The sequence below is a fragment of the Callionymus lyra genome, chromosome 6, assembly GCF_982586985.1.
Source record: "Callionymus lyra chromosome 6, fCalLyr1.hap1.1, whole genome shotgun sequence".
Classification (NCBI taxonomy): Eukaryota; Metazoa; Chordata; class Actinopteri; order Syngnathiformes; family Callionymidae; genus Callionymus; species Callionymus lyra.
In genome coordinates this window covers 20,635,854-20,659,443 of record NC_141823.1, presented here as the reverse complement: position 1 = coordinate 20,659,443, position 23,590 = coordinate 20,635,854, and the positions used below count along the sequence as shown (strand labels likewise).

General features: G+C 37.7%; 2 protein-coding genes across 2 annotated transcripts; one reads left to right on the top strand and one right to left on the bottom strand.

Annotated features, from left to right (window-relative positions):
- Window positions 1-3,435: 3,435 nt before the first annotated feature.
- Window positions 3,436-15,069, bottom strand: LOC148077498 (integrin alpha-M-like). Its single transcript, XM_087794157.1, has 30 exons — window positions 14,907-15,069; window positions 14,153-14,255; window positions 13,957-14,054; window positions 12,556-12,626; window positions 12,366-12,480; window positions 12,170-12,294; window positions 11,526-11,668; window positions 11,292-11,442; window positions 11,021-11,165; window positions 10,870-10,943; window positions 10,692-10,806; window positions 8,884-9,017; window positions 8,668-8,814; window positions 8,374-8,586; window positions 8,152-8,285; window positions 7,637-7,779; window positions 7,403-7,557; window positions 7,207-7,329; window positions 6,822-6,895; window positions 6,390-6,531; window positions 6,216-6,314; window positions 6,066-6,145; window positions 5,917-6,003; window positions 4,705-4,774; window positions 4,522-4,614; window positions 4,359-4,439; window positions 4,175-4,285; window positions 3,972-4,085; window positions 3,793-3,903; window positions 3,436-3,652 (listed from the first exon to the last, which is right to left on the bottom strand). The coding sequence occupies exons 1-30, from the start codon at window positions 14,941-14,943 to the stop codon at window positions 3,542-3,544; spliced, it is 3,399 nt and encodes a 1,132-aa protein (XP_087650283.1). The 5' UTR covers window positions 14,944-15,069; the 3' UTR covers window positions 3,436-3,541.
- A 3,213-nt stretch (window positions 15,070-18,282) lies between these two features.
- On the top strand, window positions 18,283-22,319 carry aldoab (aldolase, fructose-bisphosphate A b). The gene is made up of 7 exons (XM_087794156.1): window positions 18,283-18,435; window positions 19,587-19,705; window positions 20,456-20,722; window positions 20,803-20,963; window positions 21,290-21,548; window positions 21,620-21,819; window positions 21,888-22,319. The coding sequence occupies exons 2-7, from the start codon at window positions 19,594-19,596 to the stop codon at window positions 21,978-21,980; spliced, it is 1,092 nt and encodes a 363-aa protein (XP_087650282.1). The 5' UTR covers window positions 18,283-18,435; window positions 19,587-19,593; the 3' UTR covers window positions 21,981-22,319.
- Window positions 22,320-23,590: the final 1,271 nt, after the last annotated feature.

Below are 23,590 nucleotides of genomic sequence, written 5' to 3'. Positions count from 1 at the left end.
ATGCTTGAACAATCTCATTTAGAAGACATGGTTCTGACAGAGAAGTCTATAGCAACATAAATAAATAGTGTTAACATTGATTTGGTTGGTTGATTATGTTTTGCTTTTATTTAACAAAAATGTGTAGCCCTCCTTTGCAGGAAATTGTTGGAGACAAAGGAAACCTAAAAATGTGGCTTTTTGAGTTTTTCGATTAAAATTGTAATGCTAAAAGATCATCAAAATATAAAGTACAATTTACTCGTTTGAATTGAGAGCGGAAAAAACGTTTGGCTACACACATTCAAAATCAACATTCCACTCAGACTGATTCACACTTGTTCGAGACAAGCTTGGATCAGAATTAGAGTCTTGTTTATCTGTGAATCACACCTTAAATTGTATATCAAAGCACGAAGCTTGAGAGATCCCGGAGGAGGGGAGCGAAGGACGGAAAAGAAGCCAGAGACACCCCAAGAAGGAAGGTGACCCCCGCCCGAGAACATTTCAATAATTAGATTACAGGAAGACAAATTAGGAACTCTCTCAGCGGGGATCGGTGACACAGGGAATTTAAAAGAACAATTTGGCCAGAAAAAGACGACCTCCTTGACGGGAAATTTGACTTAAAAACAGCGAGCCTTCTACAGCTCGGGATCATTCTGCCCGTGACTGTCAATCTGAAAAGTCGGCAGGAGAAGTGGGTCCGGTCCGATCTTTATTTGAATCTTGTATTTTCTTTGACTTGAAGCGGCGAATAAAGCGACCTGTACACACTCTGGATGGTTCATCTTTCTCCACAAATCGAAGTATAAGACTAGGGACGGAGGTTACGTCGTGTTTGAGCAACGGAAGTGACTCCGTATTTTGATCCTTTTATTGTCCTATCCAAATTAAGTAGGTAACATCAGCCAACACCAACATCAGTCTTAATGAGTGTAAAACGGTCAAAACAGGAGTCCGTTCCAGTCGCTCCAACACGCCGTCACTTCCTGGCTCTTATGCTTCGCTTTGTGGAAAGAAAAGGTCAATGCAGAGTGTCACGGGTCGTGTATTCGCCGCTTCAAGTCAAACAAAATACAGGCTTTACACTTTACATCTTTACATTCTCGAGCTGTAGAAACATTGCAATATTTAAGGCAAATTTCCCGGCCCGGGGTCGTCTCTTCCGGGGCAAATGGTTCTTTCATTTTGCCTGTGTCTTGATCACCCGCTGAGAAACTTCCTAACTTGCCCTCTTGCTCGGGTGGGGGCTTCTGTCTTCCAGCCCCCCACCCCTCCTGGATATATCCCGCTTCGCTGTTTGATCCACGACCCAAGGTGTGAAAAGGCAGACAAACAGACGTTTAAATAACCGGTGTCATGTCTCTAATTCTGTTCCAAGCTTGTCTTGAAATCAGTGTGTCAGTCTGAGTGAAATGTTAATTGTGAATGTGTATTCAAACGTTTAAGCTCTTAGATGAAGCTAGTAATTTATACTTTATATTTTGATTATCTTTTAGCATTAATTTAAGTATGGCGTATACGTATAGTGTATAATAATTGTTAATCTAACAAGTGATTGGTTACTGCGATTCCGTTGTCATCGGATCAACTAGTAGTACCTTAACAAGAATCATACATTCATCATAGCTTCACCACTTAATTTGGATAATCCTGGGAAGGACAAAGGTGTTCATTCTATTGCTAATGATCTATGATCAGCGCTGATATAGATGTGGAATTAGATTCGATCACAGTCCAGCAAATATTCTGTATAACGTGTTTGGTTGTACTGCATTAAAGTTTGTTAACTATGTTGTTCTTGTGATCAGAGTAAATGAGTTATTATTTACTTGTGTCATCTATCATCCTTCATAGTTTGTGTCATGTCTTGTGATTTTATTGTGACACACTTCCTGTTTTGCTTCTACTTGTTTCAATATGTTTAGACCCTCTGCGCCTGTTGCTTCAACAGCTGTAGATCTTCAGCAATTACTCCATCAACTGGACAGTATAAAGCCACTCTATCCCAGCAGCAGGCACCAGATTGTAATCTACGCTCCATGGTATGTCATGTTCTTATTCTCCAGTCATTCCACTTTCTGCATTTTCTCTTTTGTTGTTCTTAGTTCACCTAGTGCCTGTGCCCCTGTTCTCCAGCCAGCTTGTGGTGTGCTTTAAGTTGGATTCTGATATGGACACGGATTCTGGACAATTCTTTGTGGGACTTTTGTTTATTTTGTTGTAGTGGTTATCTTACTAAACTTGTGTCCAAACCCCGCTTTTCCCCATTGATTGCACTCTGCATTTTTGTCCGCCGTGTTAGATTAAAAATTATTATACACTATACGTATACGCCATACTTAAATTAATGCTAAAAAGATAATCAAAATATAAAGTATAAATTACTAGCTTCATCTAAGAGCTTAAACGTTTGAATACACATTCACAAACAAAAATTTCACTCAGACTGACACACTGATTTCAAGACAAGCTTGGAACAGACAGTCATGAAAACGGTTATTTAAACGTGTTTGTCTGCCCTTTTCACACTCCACAGGAGATCGTGACACAGGGAGTTTGAAGGAACAAATAGGGCGATAGGGGGAGGACCGCTCGGCCCGGAAATTTGCCTTAAATATAGCGATATTTCTATCGTTTGGGACCGTCTTTCCCGGAGCTATCGACCTGTATAGCTGCCGGCAAAGAGAGCGTCCGATCGATCGTAGAAGCTGTATTTTGTTTGACTTGAAGCGGCAAATTAACGACCCGTTAGAGTCTGCATTGACCTTTTTTTCCTCCATAAAGCAAAGTATTAAGACCCGGAGGTGACGTTGTGTTGGAGCGACGGAAACGGACTCCAGTTTTAACCGTTTTAGCCGCATTCCATGGGCATTGGTCAATAATTGAAAGATCCTGTAACTTTGAGACTGCTTATCTCTAAAATCAAGAACCAACTCATCCCATTTATCCTGTGGTCGTCTTTGTCTCTTGGGGCCCATCCTTTCACAACATATTGGCAAGTTGGCCAGGACACCAACCCTCTTCATTTCGCCCACGATTAGGAGGGCGAAAACAGAGAAAACACTGTCCCTGGCCCACTGCTGCAAAGCAGTTTGGTGGTCACATGACACTCACATGGCTCTTGGGGGCAATACATTAGTGTTAAGGAAGGAAAGACCAGGTGGATGGTTGACATTTTATGTTGACAAATGTTGTCTTAGGAAGCTCCAAACTTTTCATACTGCCAATCATGTAATACGGCAACTATGATAGAAATAGACACAGTTTGAAGCTTTTCACCTCTTTACATTAAAATGAAATGGATGACTGGCCCCTGACTTAGTCTCACTCTGTAGAGTCTGAAGAAAGCTGAAAAGTCTACTAAGATCCTGTACGACAGCAATATTGTTAAGTAATGGTTAACTCATATGGTCATTTGGTTCTTACAAAAAAACTCACAGAAAGCAGATATGGGACGCCAGATTATTTTTATTTAAAAAAAAAACTTTTAGTTATTTAAAATAAAATTAAATGCTTTTTTTTCTTGTTAAACATGATGAGAAAATAAAGTTAAAATTCAGTTGATTTCAGGCTCCACACCTGGTGTTTCAGCTTCTTCCCCTTCAAGATCAGCTGTGTCTGCATTTTCACTTATCATTTGCTTGTACTTGCTCTTGAAAAATCCAGCCTACAAAAGAACCAAACAAGTGCAAATGACAAATATTGCTTCTAAAAGGCACCCAGAGATATCCCAAGTATCTATAAGTAACAGGTGAAGGTTCAAAGGGGCCCATCCAACTATGTTCACATTGCAATTTCAAAACTCACCTTGTACAGACCCGCAGTAAGTAAGGCAAGGAAAACCACACCCCCCAAAGACCCTCCAATGATCTCCTTGGTGTAGTCTGGTTCAGGGTACACATCCACCTCTGCCTCAATCTGAAAAAATGTGTTTAAGTGTTACGCTATTTAGTCAACCTTAACACAATTTCTTATTTAGTGTTTACCTTGTGGGCGGGAGGTTGATTGTTTAAAGTGGTGGAAAAAAAGATGTACTGGTTGGTGTCATACTCAAGACTGGCAGTGCTAGTCAGAATGAATTTGGCAGTCTGAAGTTCAATCTGGAAATGAAGTTTGTGGATTAAATTCAACTCAATGTTTAACTATTGATACAAAGTACATGCCTGATTGTCTGAGAAAACCTTCTTACCTGTTCTATCCAGTTAGAACTGATGTTGGCAGAGAGTTTGTACTCCCTGGTCTCCAGTCGTCCCATGAACCTTGTGCACCTGAAAACTCTGCATGTTGCCACCGAGCAATCCTTTGTGATCACAGATAATGAAGAGATGTTTGAATTAGATATTGCAATGTGTAGACTGCTCTATGAGACTTACCACAACTTTGTTTTTCTGTATCTGCATTACAAATTCTGTTACAGTTGGCATTTCTTCGTTGTGTGCTTTGCAATCAGGAATCTGAAAGATTTAGCAGAGGAACTGATAGAAAAGAAAACCACTTAATTGTTCCAAATATTACGATCCGAATATTCTATAAAACCTGCAAATCATCGACCCAGATGTCCTTTTCGCCGAGCTTGACCGGCACCCTGATTACTACTGTGAAATTCAGGGCTCTGATGTCATTGTTCACCTAGTATGGGAATTAATAATGGCATAGTCGTTAAATGTTTTTTATCAGAATGGAATAGAAAATGTAAATATTTCCGTGACCAATAATTACCATAATCCATTGTTTGATGGGTTTCTGTAAGTCATTTTTTCCAAAGCTGAAATTTGTATAGCTCAGTGAGCTGAAAGGAAAGTTAAATCATAGTTTTAAACAATATGTCTGCAGAATCAGTCAAACAATACTCTGTAATTGTCCAATAATGGTTATATTTACTTCTAAACAAACTGATGGAGATTCATGTCTTTACATTTGTTTATGGTTTATCATTTTTAAAGCGTCTTTAGAATTTTAAATATCTTTAATAGCTATGAAACAGCCGTAGATCTCACAGAGAGTGAGAATTCCTTCAAAAGATTATTGCATCCGGATGGTAATTCTGAACACAAACAAAAATTAATCATCACCTTAGAATGTATTTTTTTTACTTTGCATTCATTTGCTAACTTAGAAAGCGAAAAAGCTAGAAGAGGATGTTAAACTTCTCGATATGAATCTATGATATACTGTATACTTTATATTTATTATATACTTAATGCTTAATACAGTATTTACAAAGAGCACCAGTAAGTCGGTTGCGGGTTTGCTTAAAACCTTTTAAAAAGCGTCTATTTTGAGTTTGTATTATCTTTTTTTCATGATCGTTCTGATTTCCTCCCACAGACAAACACACAGAAGGTTTGGGGCCGTCCATGTGTGGCAATTGATGATTGAATAACGGTAAAAAGATTGAATGAATGTAAAAAGTGGCAGCAGAGGGAGAAGATGAGCCATTGGCTGTTTCTATGTACTGGGCATGTGCTTGTAGACTTGCAGATCTCAATTTGTTTAGCAAACATACACTGCTACAAGGATCGAACAGGAAGCCCCTCCATTTATTTTTCCCAAACTCATATTAAAAGTTGAGACACAGTATGAATCAGTAGTTATTTGAAATTTAAAACATCAGGAAAAGAAAACATTTTTAACCTTGTTTTATTTTATATTAATGCGTTGCTTGTTTATTTTAATATGGCTTAAATTAAATTTCATGAATGAAGGTTAAGAGTCATATCATAACTATCCTGTGCAGACTATTCTTGGATGTCAATATTGGATAGAAGATTTGTTTATATTAGTGACACCCTGCCATCATTTCTAAGATACTCATTATTGGTTCTAGATTAAATACAATTAAAGCCAAATATCAATTCATAGATGTTGACAGTTACAATCCTTTTATACTATGTTATAAAAACTATAATATAAAACTCATATAAGACAAACCTTTGGAGTGTCATAAAAATGCCATATTTCACATCGATGTTCTTCTTTTTGAAGAGTTCACTTGTGGGTGAGCTCTGTTTATTGCCACTGAAAAAGAGAAGATGTAAGTCCTACTGCCGCTTTCATGTAGTCACTTGTTTGATCAGTACCTTGTGGCATTCGCTGTGATGAAAATACTTCTGTCAAACTGGCTGTTGGTTTCAATACCATAGGAAACGACAAATAACACCTTTAAGGAAAATCATAGGGATTAGACTTTGTGTATCGAGAAGACGGAGTAGTCGCTGTACTTGACAAACCATTGTGTCGCCTTTGAAGATTGGCTTGTTTAGTGTGCACTCTGTCTTTCCTCGAGTTGTTCCAACTTCCCCATCCAGTGAGTTACATTGAATTCTTCCCTATGCTCATAGAAAAAATAAAAATTTAGAGAAAAAAAAAAACGGTTGGATGAACACCAAATATAGAGAATTTACCTTTAGAATTGTAAACTTCCTATACGAGAGGCCTTGTGGGTAAGTTAGAGTGACAAGTGAGTTGTAAGAGTTTTCCTTTGTGTTTTTAACTGATACAGTGACATCCAACAGCTCATCGATTCCAACTTTGACCTCTGAAGAGCTGGTAAGAGAGAAGACAGAGAGGGGAACCTTTTTATTTTAGAGAACGTATTCGAGAGAGCCCTGGGAATGTTCTAAACCCTATTTCTGCTCTAAATACAGAGCTCATGTGCAGCACCTGTGTGATGTCTAACCGTTTGTCCTTTGAGACAAATCACAATGATTTTCACACTTTCTAAAAGACAGATGGGCTTTTAAAAAATGTTTTCCCTAAAGAAATCATAAGCCTGAAATCACAGAGACATGCTACAGTGGTAAGTGGATGATTGACACACAAATCAGAAGCCTTACCTAGTGAAGTTGAAATCCACAATCAGATTATCAACACAGTTGTTGTCCAGGCCACAGTTAATCTCAAAGCCCAGCTGGAAGAGAAGCGCAATAAAATATACATTTTATTCTTCCTGTTATTATTATTACTATTGCAATTCAAACACAATTGGTTTGACTTGAATGTATTTGTCCACACAATATTATCAGAAACCTTTGTGGCCAGTGTAGTAAACACAACATAGGACTTTGCTGTGTAGAATGAAAAAAGATAACACACAAAATAAGCAAGAGTAACACAACCAAGCACCAAAGCAGCCATTCTGCGGCGCCTATCACTATGATGATGCAATATACAATATCTTCCTTCTTATATGAGCTGGGTTTAAATGATCAGGGAACTCACAGGATGAAATGTCGTCTGGGCTTGTTGAGCCAGGCTCGGCTTCAGCTTCTGAGATGATGGAAGTCCATTAAAAGTGAATTTAAGCTCATTATTAAGGGCATTAAGAGAATCTTCTGGGCAGGCCTGAGGAGAAGGTTGTTAAGAAACATGTTACTTTAAACACAATGGAACTAGTAGGCAGGTTTATAACACTAACCTCAATGGAGAACGTCACTTTGTCACATTCTTTCCTCGTCAAAGAGAGTCTTTTCGTATTCGATTGTTCACGATTTCTGTCACTGATGAAAGCTCTGTTGTTCGGGACTCGGCGTGTGGCGTCCAGTTTTAGAGTGTAATTAATCATTGCTTCAGCTAGAACACAGTTAGCATAAAGGTGAATGGGGGAATGAATACATGGACGCTGAATGAACTCATGAGTTTGATCAGTGACCTGTTACTAAGGATGAGTGTCGGGTGCTCATGACAAAGCAGATGGTCGCGGTGTTGGTCATTGGTGCTGTGCAGTCGTCGTTCGTAGGGATCTCGCCAGGTGTGAACGTAACCGTAGCTTTCACCATCACAAGTGGCCTGGACCTTAAGAAATTAGTAGAACAAACTTTCTTTTTTTTTGGACCAAACAAATGACAGTCATCTAGTAGAAGAGGAGTTGGCTTTCACTGTAAACATTTCTCGTACAATTTTCCAAGAGTGTGATGTGGAAACACTCGACTTGACACTATGCAACAAGTATTCGTCTATTACATGCTATGAGCGGCAACATAATGTTCAACATGTGTCCAAAAAGGTTGTTATTAAATTGTTAGAGATAATATTTGTCTTTGATTAATTTGCATTCATTCTTTCCTTTCTATTTATTCTTATTTCACCTTCTTTGCTTCCGTTCTTTGTTTTTGTAATTAGAAAATAAATAATAAATGCTTTATTTTTCATAGAGAAATCTCTTACCTGAGTAACACCACTGTCCCCTTTGACCCCACCGCTAAATCAGGAAGTCCATCTTGGCTTAGATCAAAGGATGTTTGACCTATGGACATGCCAAAATACTTGAGTCCTGGCTTAACATTAGAGGCTGGTATTCTCTGCAATAAAACGAAAAACAATTTATGGATTCCAGTATCTACTACTTAGTATGTGAATTGTCCTAATGATTTATTAAGTTTCACTTGCCTGGGAGAATAATGTGTTCATTCTTTTCTGTCCTTCACCAAGAAAAATGTATATGCTGCCTTGACCGTCGTTCTCTAAAGGAGCACCTACTGCCAAATCGTTGAATCCATCGGTGTTGAGGTCAGGCAAGACGGCCAGAGAAGCACCAAACCGTCCGAGGTGACCCTTCTCTCCTCTGAGAACTACTGGGTCATCAAAGCCACATTCTATAGCCTGAAACAAATAGAGGGTCTTAGGTAAACTCAGTAATTCCAGGATGTAGAAGTTTATAAGAATGAATAACCTTTTGCTTACCCAAAGCTTCAATATGCAGACATAAACTTTGCCTTCTTGATCATTTTCCATAAACATTGGTGCAGATATAAGGATGAGGTCTGTGACAGCATCTCCGTCGACTTTCATTTCACAAACCACTGCCCCAAAATATCCACCGATTTTGTACTGTTAAAAAAATGTCAATAATAGTTAAGAGAAAAAATACAAGAAATTGTCGGATCGAAGATCTTATACCTCCCATTTGTAAGGATCAATTCTTTGCTCAACACCCTGATAAACGGCTATCGCTATTCCTCTGTGATCATATCTGGGCGCTCCAACAATTACTATTGGACCAGAGGAGGAGGTCGCAACTGCCATGGAGTAACCTGAAATTGAACAGCAGAGATCATTGAGTCTTTTTTAAAATAGATAATAAATCAATGTTTTATGTTGCTATGGCAAATAAGGTTAGAAGTAATTATATATTACAAAGCCATGAAGTATGAAAGAGACTAATACGTGTAGAATCAACAACGGGAAATCCTTTTTGCTGCAATGACTGCACTCAAGTGTGCACAATTTTTTGTACTGTTTATGTTAATAATAACACAATGTCTACAAAATGTTGATCGATCAAACAGCAGGGTATATATACAAGTAGGTTCACCCATAATTCCCATTTAACCATTGTGTTATATCTGGGTCAAGGTGACCCGGTACTTCTGGAAGCCAGGTAGGTCGTTCACCTTGACCCAGAATCAAGGGATACCTTAAACACATTTGACCCTGAGACAACACAAGATTTTAACCCCCACAGTCACTTCATTCTTAAACTAGGATCATTTCATTTTAAGTTTAACATTCCAGATCAGGATCACAAACCCCACCCCCCTTGATTAAATGTTCGGTAAATTCCATTATTTTTTTTTTTTTTGTGATACTGGATAGATATATAAACCACCAAGGTTTCCATGAAGCTTGAAGTTGTCATGATTTTGTCCTCAATTTGTTATTTTGAGTGTTATTTTTCTGGGATTCGTTTCTTGTTTTTTGTTGACGGGAGACAATAATTCTAGTTTTCTGATTTTGTTTTTCCTCTCGCCGGACATCAGTGCCAGTGACTCTGCTCCCTCCTCAGTTCCCGCTTTGTTTCCTTCGTGTTTCCCGTTTGGAAAATCATCGACTACGTTATGGATTTAAGACTGTTTATGAACTTTTCCCTGTGGATCTATTTTGTTTATTAAAAGACTTTCTATAGAATTACTGTCTGAATCGCTTATGGGTCCAACGCTTCCGCATTCCTGGCGACAAATGTTTACATCTGCACAAAAAAAACCTAAAAATAGACAACTTTTCTTACAGAAGAAATACGTTTTTCTATCAAAGAAAGTAAACGGTCTAGCCATATGCAAATAACTCCTTTGTTATGCAATGATAATACAAAAATAATAACCGTTTTAATGAACGCATGTAAGACCAGTAAAATGTTATTAACACTTTCTACGGAATTACTGTCTGAATCGCTTATGGGTCCATCACTTCCTCATTCCTGGCGACAAATGTTTACATCTGCACAAAAAACCTTAACATAGACAACTTTTCTTTCAGAAGAAATACGTTTTTCTATCAAAGAAAGTAAACGGTCTAGCCATATGCAAATAACTCCTTTGTTATGCAATAATAATGCAAAAATAATAACAGTTTTAATGAAAGCATGTAAGACTAGTAAAAGGTTATTAACACGCTGTAACTATTCATTTAGTAGGCAACATGGAGAAGTCACCAGTCCATCATCTGGCGTGTGGAGACAGACAACCACACTAAATTTAGGGTGATTTATAAAATGAGTATATTTGGGAGGAAATCTGAGTGCCACGATGAAATCTGGCAAAAGTCCATAAACTTTTCCTATCCTTTTGTAAATGAATCTAGTTTAGTAAGCTTTCCTGGGACCAGTTTTATTCAAGGCAACATTTTCTCATCCATATAAACACAACTTTTATACATTTGTAAGCAATCCAACATTTTGACTCTTTAACCAACATCTGTGTCTTTCTTACCCAAGTAGCTGTCACCTAAAATATTCTCAGGCAGATGGCTCCTGGGGAGGGATCTGCGGTATTCCAAGTATCCTCCCCTCCACTGGTTAGCTCCGACGACAGACATCAGTACCCCCTGAATTTAGAAAGACATTCCTTTAAATTCATAATTATTTAGGTCTCGACAGAGGTCTATTACTCCTGAAACGAAGGCAGCGCTGAATCCATGTTGGGCCATCTCCATTTTGAGTGACTCCCCACCTGTTTGTGAGCCTACATTGAGAAGAGAGGAACATCCTTGAGACGTCTGTTTGTAGTTAAACACCAGAAGCAGTTTAATTTCAACCAACCTTCGATAGAGAATATTTTCTCTTGCAAAGTCTCACGTATTTTGTTGAGAGCTTCAAAGTTATCCACTTGAAACACGTTGTTGGGGGACGAGGCAATGGTTTTCAGTTCCCTAAATGCATTGGATGAGGTAAACGCTGACCCAACCTGAAGGCGTGGGCAATGGTAGCATTTGTGTTAAAGAGTTAGTGGGCTTAAATCATTTAGAGCGAAAACAAAACTCGCACAAATGTATGGAAACAATACACTAGGAAATCATGAAGTAGCACATACCCCAATTGCAAAGCGAACAATACCGTTAGCATCAGCTAAAGCAGCTGCATTGTTCAGTTGATTGCTGTCAGTTGATTCTCCATCTGTAATAACAATTAAAATCTTTTGCGCAGCCGGTCTGGATCCATCACTCACTGAAAACACCTTTTTCCTGTCAAACCACAACATGTAAAAACATATCATTGTCTTTTGGTCGAGGGAAATACTGATGTATTTAAAGACTGATGAACTTACACTACATGTGTGATGGCCATTGCTGTATTGGTCAACCCTCGACTTTGAAAAACATTATTTGTCAGACGCTCCCAGTTACTGACATCATAACCATCGAAGTAGTAAAACACTCTTGGAACGTGGCCAAATTCTGTGACAGAAAACTGAGAAAGACATGATGTTACGTTATAGGAGGATCAATCAAATATAACAAAACATCAAGGTCAGTACAATATATTTTGCAGATTTGTGTTATCATTGACATTTTATTATATTAAAATAAATCTGAAAAGTTAGAAAAATTGCATCTTTTACCTTGCCAATTTGAAGTTTGGCTCAGCAGCCCATAACAACAGTCACAGTATACAATGAAGCCCCTTTTTTTAAATGACTCTCATACTCTTCAGTTTAAAGTTGATATTATTTATTTTGTAAACCTATTATTTAGAATGTTACATACAGTATTGATCCGAATTTTATCAAAATTGTACATTTCTAAAAGAGGTTTTCTGCCCTTCTTGTGCCCCCTTTTCCTTGATCTAATTGAGTTACCCTCAACTTTAAAACCTTCACTGAGATCAAATCAATAGTCTACATTCTAACTGTCAAGCGTAGGACTCAGTCCAAAATAATTGATTTATTCATTTGGGTGTCTCAACACTTACCTTTGCATTGGTTCCAAGGAACGACCGTATCAGATCTTTCACAAAAGTCTTCATTTTCCCAAAATCAGTGTTATGGACACTTCCAGAGCCATCCAACAAAAAGGCAATGTCTGACATTGTACACTCTATCAGAAAGAATATGTAATATTAGACTCAAACCATTTTTTGAATGTGACATTTAAAAAAAAAATCTGACCCTGAATTGAAGAGGGCATTTGAAACACAATGCGATTGGATCGGTCTATTCGTGTACAGACGCCGCTGTACTTGGTGATGCTTTCACAGTCTTTCGGGATGGTGGGACCACAAACCTGACATGAAGAAGATACCAGGACCGAGAACACTTAAACAACACAAAATCATTGATTTTTTAGCGATTAGCTTACCAGTGTGTCTTTTGTCAAGGGATCAGACACCATCGTCAACCCCAGAGACATGTTGACAGCAAACTCGGGCACTGCATTAGCCATTAGAATACAAGAAACCGTCTGAGCTCATTATAGTGAATACAGAACTATGGTGAAGTTCTGTTAGATGTGTCTGTCTGCTTTGAATTTACTGGTTTCTGTTCATACATTTAACTTGTTTTTTTCCCTCTAATAAGATGCACATTTTCACAAGTGCAACGTACAAAAATAAATGTTTTACTTCAACTGACTCAAGTCAATATACGACAACTGCATGAGCTGGTTCTCAAATGGATTGGTTATTTAAAAAAGTTATTTAACAATTGTTTCCACAAAAGAAGACGTTAGCTCTGCCCTCGTTGCCAATCCTTAAAGAAAGAGAAAATAGGTTCCCTGACCAGGCGTTTACAAGTGTGTGAAAATCAATCAGTGGCCAAAATATTTTAGTAGTCAAGGTCAAAATCTATATTGCATTCTTTTCTTAATCTCTGTTTTTGACTAAACAATCCCATTGTGAGTCTCTGTCTAATGTTGAAACTTTACATTTCTTCATTGCAACGTTGTTGTTTTATGAATAAAAAATGTTAGTATAACAGTTCCAACATTATCTCATTTTTTAAAATGATTTTGAAATGTAAATATGAAAAAAAAAAACATTTATTTTTTTTAAAGTTTGATTAAATAAAAAATCAATTGTCTAGAAAAAAACAGAATAATATAAATACACAATAAATCAATATGCAAAATATGAATTTCAATTATTCAATACAAACAAATGTAACAAATTTAATATTACTAATAAAATAAAAACTATTGAATTCAATTTAAGAAAAATGTAACGCTTTGTAAGTACAATCTAAAGCTTAGAACTCTAGAAAACAAACAACTTAGTGTTTAAAATGAAAGTTGGATGCCGTGTTTTTATTAAAAAATGGTAAATTGTGTCCTTGGCAGAGGTGTGTGCTGTCTCGGTGCTTTTTTGATATTATTTTTATTTTGATATTTGGACACTGGAAATTCTGGGTGGAAAAAACTAATTTTCTCTGACTGCTGTACAGTCAACTTACTCTTTCTGAATAAACTGCACACATTCACCGAACCCAGGTCACTTATAGTACAATTTTTTATAAGATTAGCTAGAAGACTGGGCATCTATTAAAATGATTTGTTTGCATCATTCATCTAAGATATGAAATTGAGACTTCTGGAAGTACTACTGCTGTTATTGCTGTTTTTTATTTTATGGTGAAAGGTTTGCCACAGTTGTTAGAACTATTAAGAAGTTACTATGATGTTTCAATGTGCAATGTCTGAGGCTATTAGCATCACCTTTGTTATAATTTATTACAATTTGCTTGTTGCATTTTGCTCACTGCTTACCGGATATTGGGATTTCATTGCAAGATGAAGTACTGCAACTGAATATTTTTCCTCTTTTATTTTCCGAATACTGTTCGAGGGGAGCACTTATCAGTAAGCTGAGGAAGTTAAAAAAAAAAAAAAAGGAGAAACATTAAGAGACCAACAGAGAAGTGTGTTTTATGTATGTGGTTTCCTGCACAGTTCCATCGCTTACTCTGGTTTTCTCTGCACCACTTGATAACCGAAACCAGCAGCATTGTTACTCAGGGACCTCCAAGCAACAGGGTCGATGTTGTAACTCAGGACGGCTCCAAATACTAAAGCATGACAGAAGGAAAAAAAGGAGGATACAATTACATTATATGTAAAAAAAAACGTGTTTTTTGTTGTGGCTTTACTAGAGACGCTCCGTTTATATTTCCTACACATTAAAATAACTGGATTGGAGTAAATGCTGCCCTCTTCTGGTCAAACATTGAACATGAGGATGATAAGGTTGCGCTTCCTAAAGTGTAACATGATGATGTACAGTACCGTGTTTATGGCTATGGTTGATAGTGTTGGAAGAGGAAGTGTCCACCATGCTGATATGTATAATAAAACAGCCTTATTCTATATACTGCTAACAAGTGAATACACTTTCTGCCACACATAAATGAAGCTAATAGCACTTCCTGTGAAATCAAACTTTAAAAAAAAAAACTTTACTTTTGAAATCAAAAGAAGTTATAAATAAACATCAGAGTAATAATAATAATAATTATTATTATTATTATAATTATTAGTATTCCTCGAGAAAAAAATCCACATCTTAAATTACAGCTATGATTAAATAAAATCATATAATATAGGTTTATATCAAACATCAATAATACAAATCCTCAAAGAATACATCGAATCATTTTCTTCAGTTGCTTGTTGAGTTTTTAACCATTAATCAAGGATTTTTTCTCAACTGTCTGCCTTACCTGAGAGAAACACTGGCGTAGAAATGGTCCAATCCATGGAAAAGACACAATCTGGCCCTCAAGTGGCACAGAAAACCCAAAGATAATAACAATAAAGTGTAGTAAATAAGATACAAGAATGAAATAATGTCTGACCTCTCTGAAACTGCAGATAGAGAGAGGAAGTAAGCTGTAGGAGTGGTTTCAATATTGGCTAACATCTGTGTTGCCATCATTCGCTATCTATTTCCCCTTCATTTCCAAGAGAATCAGATAAAACTCTTGTGGGCTTATTGGGAAACACAATTTTTTTTTCCAATCATATATGAAAACAAAACCTTTCATCCCAGCATTTTTTTAAATTTAGGTTCTGGGATTTACCGTCTGTACTTATTTATTTATTTACTTTTCTTTATTTGTATGTGATGTATTATGTAAACTGTCTGCATCTTTGTTGAGGACTACAGATGGAAAGTAGCATTGTGCTAAATCTGGTGCAGCCATCTTTTTAATGTAACTGCACATTGTCCTTTTAAAAAATAAAATAAACTAAACTAAACTAATCGTGCAACTTCTCCAATCATCGAAAACACAGCTAGATTACACATAGTCATTTTTGTTCATTTAAAAAACATAAACGAACAAACCAACATGGTGTACCACAAGGACCACGTCTGCTTAAGTCTTAAATAATGAAAAGCTAAAGTAAACTGTTGATGATGCCAACTAAAAACCTCAATTACTAATAATGCAATAACCTGATTTGAATTCTTAAATGTTAATGTTTAGTTTCTCTTTGCCCAATATTAGTTACAGAGAAAAGCTTGAAAAAATGAGATCAGGATGTTCAGATGGAATGTACACGAGCACCTTCACCACCATGTTTTTATATTATTTACCTAAACTTGTACTGAGGCAGCTTTCAACCTCATCACTGACGGACTTTCAAATGAATTCCAGAAAATGTTTTTTTTAGCTTTTAAGTCTCAGCACAAATGACTTGTGATGACCAAACGCCACAACGATTAATGTTTGACCTTAAAAGGCAGCCTACGAGCAAATGTTGAGTCATTGGTCTGACTTTCTATAAAAAAAAAAAGAAGGAAGTATGTGGGATAGGACTCAAGGGAAGGCATCAAACAACCATTCACACATATTATTTATCTTCACCCCATGTCACATACATTTTAAAATTGATTTGCTATATCTCAAAGAAGACTTCTCATAGCAAGTTATGGTATCATAAAGTTCCCCCAACACACCCATATATGATATAGAATATAAATATGAATATCTCCATTTTTATTCCTATTTTCCTGTTACTTTGAAGAGGGGGGAAGATGTGTGTCAACAGTACATATATTATATATTTATATCATCACAATTATTATAAATAGTAGTTTGTACTCACAAAAAACGAAACAAATATAGTTTTATTCACACGCTAACCATTTGACTTCACAGGAAGAAGGACACATCCTCTTTCACAGGTAGTTACTTCAAAGTAAGAAACGTTCACACCAAGAGACCATTTTTCACATTCATGCAACATTTGAAGTGATATTATCAAACGGATGAAGACTCAAAGTGAAACATGACTCTGCTCCTGCAAAATGTTTTGTAAGCTTAACCGTTCAAGCAGAGCAAAGATAATTGAGAAAGGTTACACAAAGGTCAAGGTTCAGCTCTCTATATCTGGATTCTTGTGACCTTTCATCTTTGATGATATCCAGCATGGTGGTACACAGACTTTCATGCAAAATTGAGAGGAGTCAGTAAGTTGGACATAATAATCGCTAGGTTGAGAATTGTTTCACTGCCTCATGTTTGACACTCTCTGTTACTACTGCAGTGACCGGGCGTAGAGGGTCACTCAGCAACACGGTCAGAAGTAAATAACTGGCTGGCCAATGATCTCAGCAATGCATGTTCAAGTCAAGAAGGAAACGGCCAAAGATCTCACAAGTGTGAAACAGCATCACTGTTGCTTTTTTTTCTCCATTTAGACTTTAGATTATATTGACAAGGGTTCACCCGTTGCTGGTTGTGAATTCAGTAGACGTGTCTGTGGACACACACACACCAACACGTGTTTCCAAAATGTTATTTCCAAACAGAATCGAGGAAGTGCCTCGTCATATCAAGATTAAACACAATTTATAGAAACACTTTAATACTAAGGAGCCATGTAGGTGACATGCATGTTTATTTTTGTATGGCTGTTAACCTTTATTAATGTCAGGTTGATGAAGAGCTTTTTTGTTTATTAATGCATGTGAAATTTATTTTACACTTTGAATTATAAATATGACATAAATTATATATCTGTGTTCATTTTGTTGGTTACTGATTCATTTTACTCATTCGTACTTCAATGTAATTGGGCTTTTACAGAAACGATCTTGGAATTAAAACTTAATTTTATCTTTTCAATAATTTGGTTTATCCTTTTTTCCCTGGCAATACTTTCATTTAGTTTAGAGAAAATATTTTTTTTACAGAAGTATTGATGTACAATGAAGTCATATAAAGTGCTGTAAGTTGATCTATTGCAAAATAGTTAGATGTTTCATAGTGTTGCATAATAGGGTTGAAGTGTGAGAGACCAATAATAGTTAACTTTCCCTTCTATGGACAGATGTCTTCTCTAGCTGATGACTCAACTTTGGAAGGCTGCACTTGTGGTGATATTGGCGGCAAAATGGTTGGGCTTGGTTAACAGAGTGACAACTGTATATATGTCTCCAACTTCTCCTCTTGTAGGTTTTTCTTTACCATGATGACCTGTAAAAAAATGAATTTTAAAGCTTTTTTTTTGCTCTTTCTTTATTTAACTAATCTTTTTTCATCATTATCTTTTAACAAAGTAGCACAGCATAGAATAAAAAGTAAAGAAAGTATATGAAAACATAGTTGGAAAATGTTGAAAAAAAAGAAAAAACACAGTCAAAAAATGGAACTATGTCTTCACTTTTTGAAAAAAAATTAAACATTCTTACGGGTGTCTTTTTATCATGATAATAATGAGTATTATGATTTTAGGATTTAATGAAGCTTAGTTTTCACCTCCGGCGAAGGCAAGATCAGTGTTTCAGTAAAACCTTTTTTTTTCGTTTTAAATTTCCTTTACAATAAAAAAAGAAGTTCTGCAGAAATTTCTTGAACATCAAGGAAAACCTTTCACGTGACTGAAATGGTTGTTGTTTTTTTTTTAAAAAGGGCTTTTTTTCCAGTTCAATCTTGCATGAACGTGTCTTATATGAGACACAAACCATTATCAGACTGGTTCACTGCAAACATATATATTCAAATCGTCTGTAAAACACTTTGACCTTTCCCTGGCTCTTCAACACGCTACTCCAGCAGCAGCCTCTCTGAATGTCACCAGCCGTCTCTGGTTACGTCCTGTTCCATTTATAGTTGGACAGCTGAAATGTGAGGGGTCACAATGGCAGGATAAATAAGGGGCCAACAGAGGGAGAGGTTGTAGCAGACGAAGGTTTGATCTCCTTCCCTCTCTCTTCTCTCAGCTCTCCTCCGAAACTCAAAGGTAAAATCGTGTTTTGGATTTTCTTACCATAATTATTAAACGTGTGCCATTACAGCATCACTCTTAAACTTACTTTTATGATGTGTAAATGTGACAACTTTACTTTTGGCTTTAAATATATGTATATAGTTTAATGCAAATACACTCATGTATGTACTTTACTTTTATTAATTCAAGTTTGTACCTAATATTTAGGCATCAACATGTTTTTAGCATAGAAAAGGTGAAACATTCATATTTCATTGAGGGAAGCACAAGTGTCGGTTGTTTAAACTTAAACTTCAATCTTATGTAACAAGCTCTTGAGTTGTGGACAGTGTGTTTAAATTTAGCTCACCCTCTTGACAAGTGTACATGAGGGAGTGTGTGGTGGGAGAGATATGCAGTAGAAGGTCATAGAGAAGGAAGTAAAGGTCAGGGCTAAGAGGATACAGAATGAAATAGGTCACCCACATGACACAAGATTTCTTTGCGGGCAGAGGCCTCGTAGGAATGTGTAGTGGTGGGAAGGACAGGGAAGGTCGAGCTAACGCTGAAGCTACCTAAGTGTTGCACGTAGTTCCTTCCATGTTGCTCAAGACTACATTACTTATGACACCTTTATTATGTTTTAGTTAAATAGGGGGAGATAGATGATCATTCTTTAATATACTGTATACAATTCTTAACATCGAGACTTGTGGATTAAAGTCAACCGTTGGCTTGGCCTCAAAGGGAGCTGGTATCCTAGTTCAGGAAAGAGACACGTCTCCCTCCATTATTTGTCCTGTTAGAAGCTGATAATGAATTTTACTGAACATTAGTCAGACACACAGAGCTAAGACAGTTTGTTCCAAAGTGAAGAGACATGAAGAGAGAACAAATAGTTGTTCTAGTGGTTGAGGTTGATGGAGAAAGTTATTATAGGTCAGAGAGTACAACTTGAAGGGGACAAGAAGTGAAATGCTGCCCTGCTTAGCATATGTATGTCAACCATTTATGTACTATAATACCCTTATTTTTTCCAAGTGCCTTGTTGCATGAGTCAAACTATTTTTGGCACTTCCGTATGTTCAGACTGAAAAAGGATAGGGAGTCATCAGTGAGTCGGACACATCTGCGTTATTAACTTCCTCAAAGAATCCTCACTTCTTTTTTCTTCTCCCTGCCAGAGTCAGGATGCCTCACGCATACCCCTTTCTCACTCCTGAGCAGAAGAAGGAGCTCAGTGATATTGCTCAGAGGATCGTCGCTCCCGGCAAGGGAATCCTCGCCGCAGACGAGTCCACCGGTAATTCAAAAAAGTTCTGTGATAATTATCAACATGGTTTAAGGGTTGAATGATCTACTGATTTAGGTTGTGATATTTAAAAGAACCCACACAGGACTAGTGCTATCAATGCGCAGTCATGTACAATCCTTAGAACATCTTTCAGCAGCATTAGATGATGTTATTTTCAGAAATTACCTCTTACGTAAGTTGCACACTATTAGAATTTAGCAGGAAAATGCCTTTTTGAAAATAGTTGTACATCTGAGGATAAATTATTGATGTTAAAGACGCTTGTACAAAAGAGTTTCAAATTACACTTGTTAACAAAACAGTACTTTTTAAACCAGGGCCCAACTTTAGCCAAATATTTTTGGCCTGTGCCTCAATATTCTGACGTTCACAATGTCTGATAGTTAAGGAATAAAGATCATCACAACTTATGTTGTGATTTGTATAGCTTTGGGAGAGGCTCAGATTAAAGCAGCTGTTCTTCCACATTGAGAGGAGTCAGTTAAGGTGGCCTGGGCATCTGATTAGGATATCTCTTGGACACCTCGCTGGTGAGATATCAAGGGCATGTGGCAATGATAGAAGACCACAGGAACACCTTGGGGCCCAGTCTCGACAAGAATTTACTGGGGCCTAGTAAAGTTTGAAACCCTACTTTAAACACTACATTGTCTTGTATTAGTTAGAATATGCTTTTAAGTAGACGTCGCACATATATATATTAAAAAAAACTAACAATTATCCGTTTGCTTAATCCAGGAAGTGTTGCCAAACGCTTCCAGAGCATTAACGCTGAGAACACTGAGGAGAACAGGAGGCTGTACCGCCAGCTCCTTTTCACCGCTGATGACCGCATCAACCCTTGCATCGGTGGAGTCATCCTCTTCCATGAGACCATGTACCAGAAGACCGATGATGGCAAGACCTTCCCCCAGTACCTGAAGAATAGAGGCATGGTGGTGGGCATCAAAGTTGACAAAGGTGTTGTCCCTCTTGCTGGAACCAATGGCGAGACCACCACCCAGGGTGAGTCGGTTCACTCAAAAAGAGAAACATCCAAAACATCAATGAAAAAGCACCTCACGTTTGTTCTACTTGTTCCACAGGTTTGGATGGTCTGTACGAACGTTGTGCCCAGTACAAGAAAGATGGCGCTGACTTTGCCAAGTGGCGTAGTGTGCTGAAGATCACTTCAACCACTCCCTCAAAACTGGCCATCTTGGAGAATGCTAATGTCCTAGCCCGCTATGCCAGCATTTGCCAGATGGTAGGCATCCACAAAGTCCTAGCTTAAATGAAGGATAATTGTACAATAATTTATTCTCTTTTCAAAGTATGATAATTTGAGAAAGAATCCTCAATCTACTGTTTAAACTCTATCAGTTCTGTGTGGGTAGTAAAACATAAGGAAATAAAAAATCAATTACAGTAGAAGTCAAACGGCTAGCATTTAGTCCAGCATTTTCATTAGGTGAGAAAGGCTTTTGAGTACAATATGTCGTCTTCGTTTCTGATGAAGAAAGCAAACTACTGGTCCACAGTATTCATTTTTATTTCTGATCTGATGGCATAAACATTACTGTCCCTATTCAGCATGGCATCGTCCCCATTGTGGAGCCAGAAATCCTCCCCGACGGTGATCATGACCTGAAGCGTTGCCAGTACATCACGGAAAAGGTCCTGGCTGCAATGTACAAGGCTCTGTCCGATCATCACGTTTACCTGGAGGGCACTCTGCTCAAGCCCAACATGGTCACTGCCGGACACTCTTGCTCACACAAGTACAGCAACCAGGAGATCGCCATGTCAACTGTCACAGCCCTGCGTCGCACAGTGCCCCCAGCTGTTCCTGGTAAGCACGAATGGTTTGTAGTTATATACATTTTTTATTCACCGGCACATTAAAACAATCTTCTTCTGCAGGAATCACCTTCCTGTCCGGTGGCCAGAGTGAGGAGGAGGCTTCCATCAACCTGAACGCCATGAACCAGTGTCCCCTGCGCCGACCATGGGCAGTCACCTTCTCTTATGGCCGTGCTCTGCAGGCCTCTGCCCTTAAGGCCTGGGCTGGCAAGAAGGAAAATGGAAAGGCATGCCAGGATGAGTTTATCAAGAGAGCTCTGGTATGTCTTTTAAAGAACATTTCTGACTGCATGAATGTATGTTAAAGTCCTTCTCTCTCTCTCTCTAGGCTAACTCTCAGGCCTGCCAGGGAAAATATGTTGCCTCTGGAGCCAGTGCAGCCGGCGGAGAGTCTCTCTTCGTGGAGAACCATGCTTATTAAGCCTGAACACTCGCCAAATTTCCACCTCACTGCTGTTTCAATATCACGGTAGAATTGATGGACACTTCTTAGCCACCGACTTTTACATTTTCTCTCTGCTATTACACGACAAATCGTACAAATTGCCCAGCGAAGATGAGGATGTTGGGTTGTCACAGCGGCTGGGAAGTTATGGAAAAATAGGTCTGCCTCCATTCCCTTTGATTAAAACACCTGTTTCAGGTGAACAATTCCCACAATATTTTTACACATATTGTACAAGTTTTAATATGACTGATTCCATCAACAGCTGTATATGACTTATACCAACGTCATAAAATAAAATGCTTAACCCTTAAATTGTGTTTCTAATTAATCACCTCACACGCTCTCATAACCATTGTGATATCTCAGGGTCAAGGTGACCCAAAGGCCTAAAAACAAATGTGTTTGTGGTATCCCTTGTGTTGTCTCTGGGTCCCGGTACACAAATTCCGCCACCGCATATTTATTTATGGAAGCTAGGGAGGTCGCTCACCTTGAACCTGAGATAACACAAGGGTTACATTTTCAATACCACAATGTCCTGCATGTATCTTTCTTAACATTTCTGTCGCATTAGCAGTCTTGCTCACCTGGAAGCTGGGATTGGCTGATGAATTCTTACGAATCATTGGATGGTGTCCTTTAATAATGTTTTACTTCAAGGGGCTGCTTCTAACTTACTCCTGCATTTTGCAGCTGTCTCTTAATAGTTATTGGATTTTACAACCTTAGCCAATTGCACAGTTTTTTAAGGATTGTACCCTATCAATCCAACAAACATGTCTGCCCTTTTAAAATGTGTCTGTAAATCCCGAAAATGGAGATGAAATATTAAAATGGCAATACGTGAATTTTAAAAGGCACTGTTGCATATTTGGGTAAGCAGCTGGGACAAGTACACATTAGATTTTCTGGTGCCACATTTAAAGAAAAGCTTACACTGTTTCCAACTTATGTTTGGGTATTACGAAGGATTCTCTGTAGAGATACCCCCTTTTTCTGTTTCAAGAATGGGTCAAGTTTTAAAAGTAAACTTAATAAAAAAAAAAAATTATCTTTTTTTTTTTTTCAAGTATTCTGGCGTTGTCTGTTCTACACTGGAGTCAGGGTCAAGTCTCTAAGATAATGTTCAAAGAAGAATAATAAACAACACTGTGTGCCTGTTCTCGCTGTGCTATAACTAACCCTGCCTATTAGTAGGAGGTGCTGTTCTCCGCCAGGAGGATGTGCAGGGAATCGATCCCCAAACCTGCTATTTTCCTAGAAGCTTTAGCAAATACCAGTGGTAAAACAATAGGTCAATTGGAAAAGGAACCTCTGTATTTCTTATCAAATACACAGTTCTTCTTGCAGTATTTTAACATGTAGATTTATTTTGTTTAGCGATCTCTCGTCGCAAAAAGATTAATTGGACTTTTGAGTCTTTGGCAAAGACATTGCTTAAAGTCGTTCCTAAAAATCATGGCATTTACAAAAACACGACTAAATGCAGTGGAGCAGCTGAGATCATTTGTGCACCACTGAAGAAGCTGCAAGGCTTTCCAGCTAGAAGAGTTGGCCTTTTATAGGACACACACTGCAGGCTG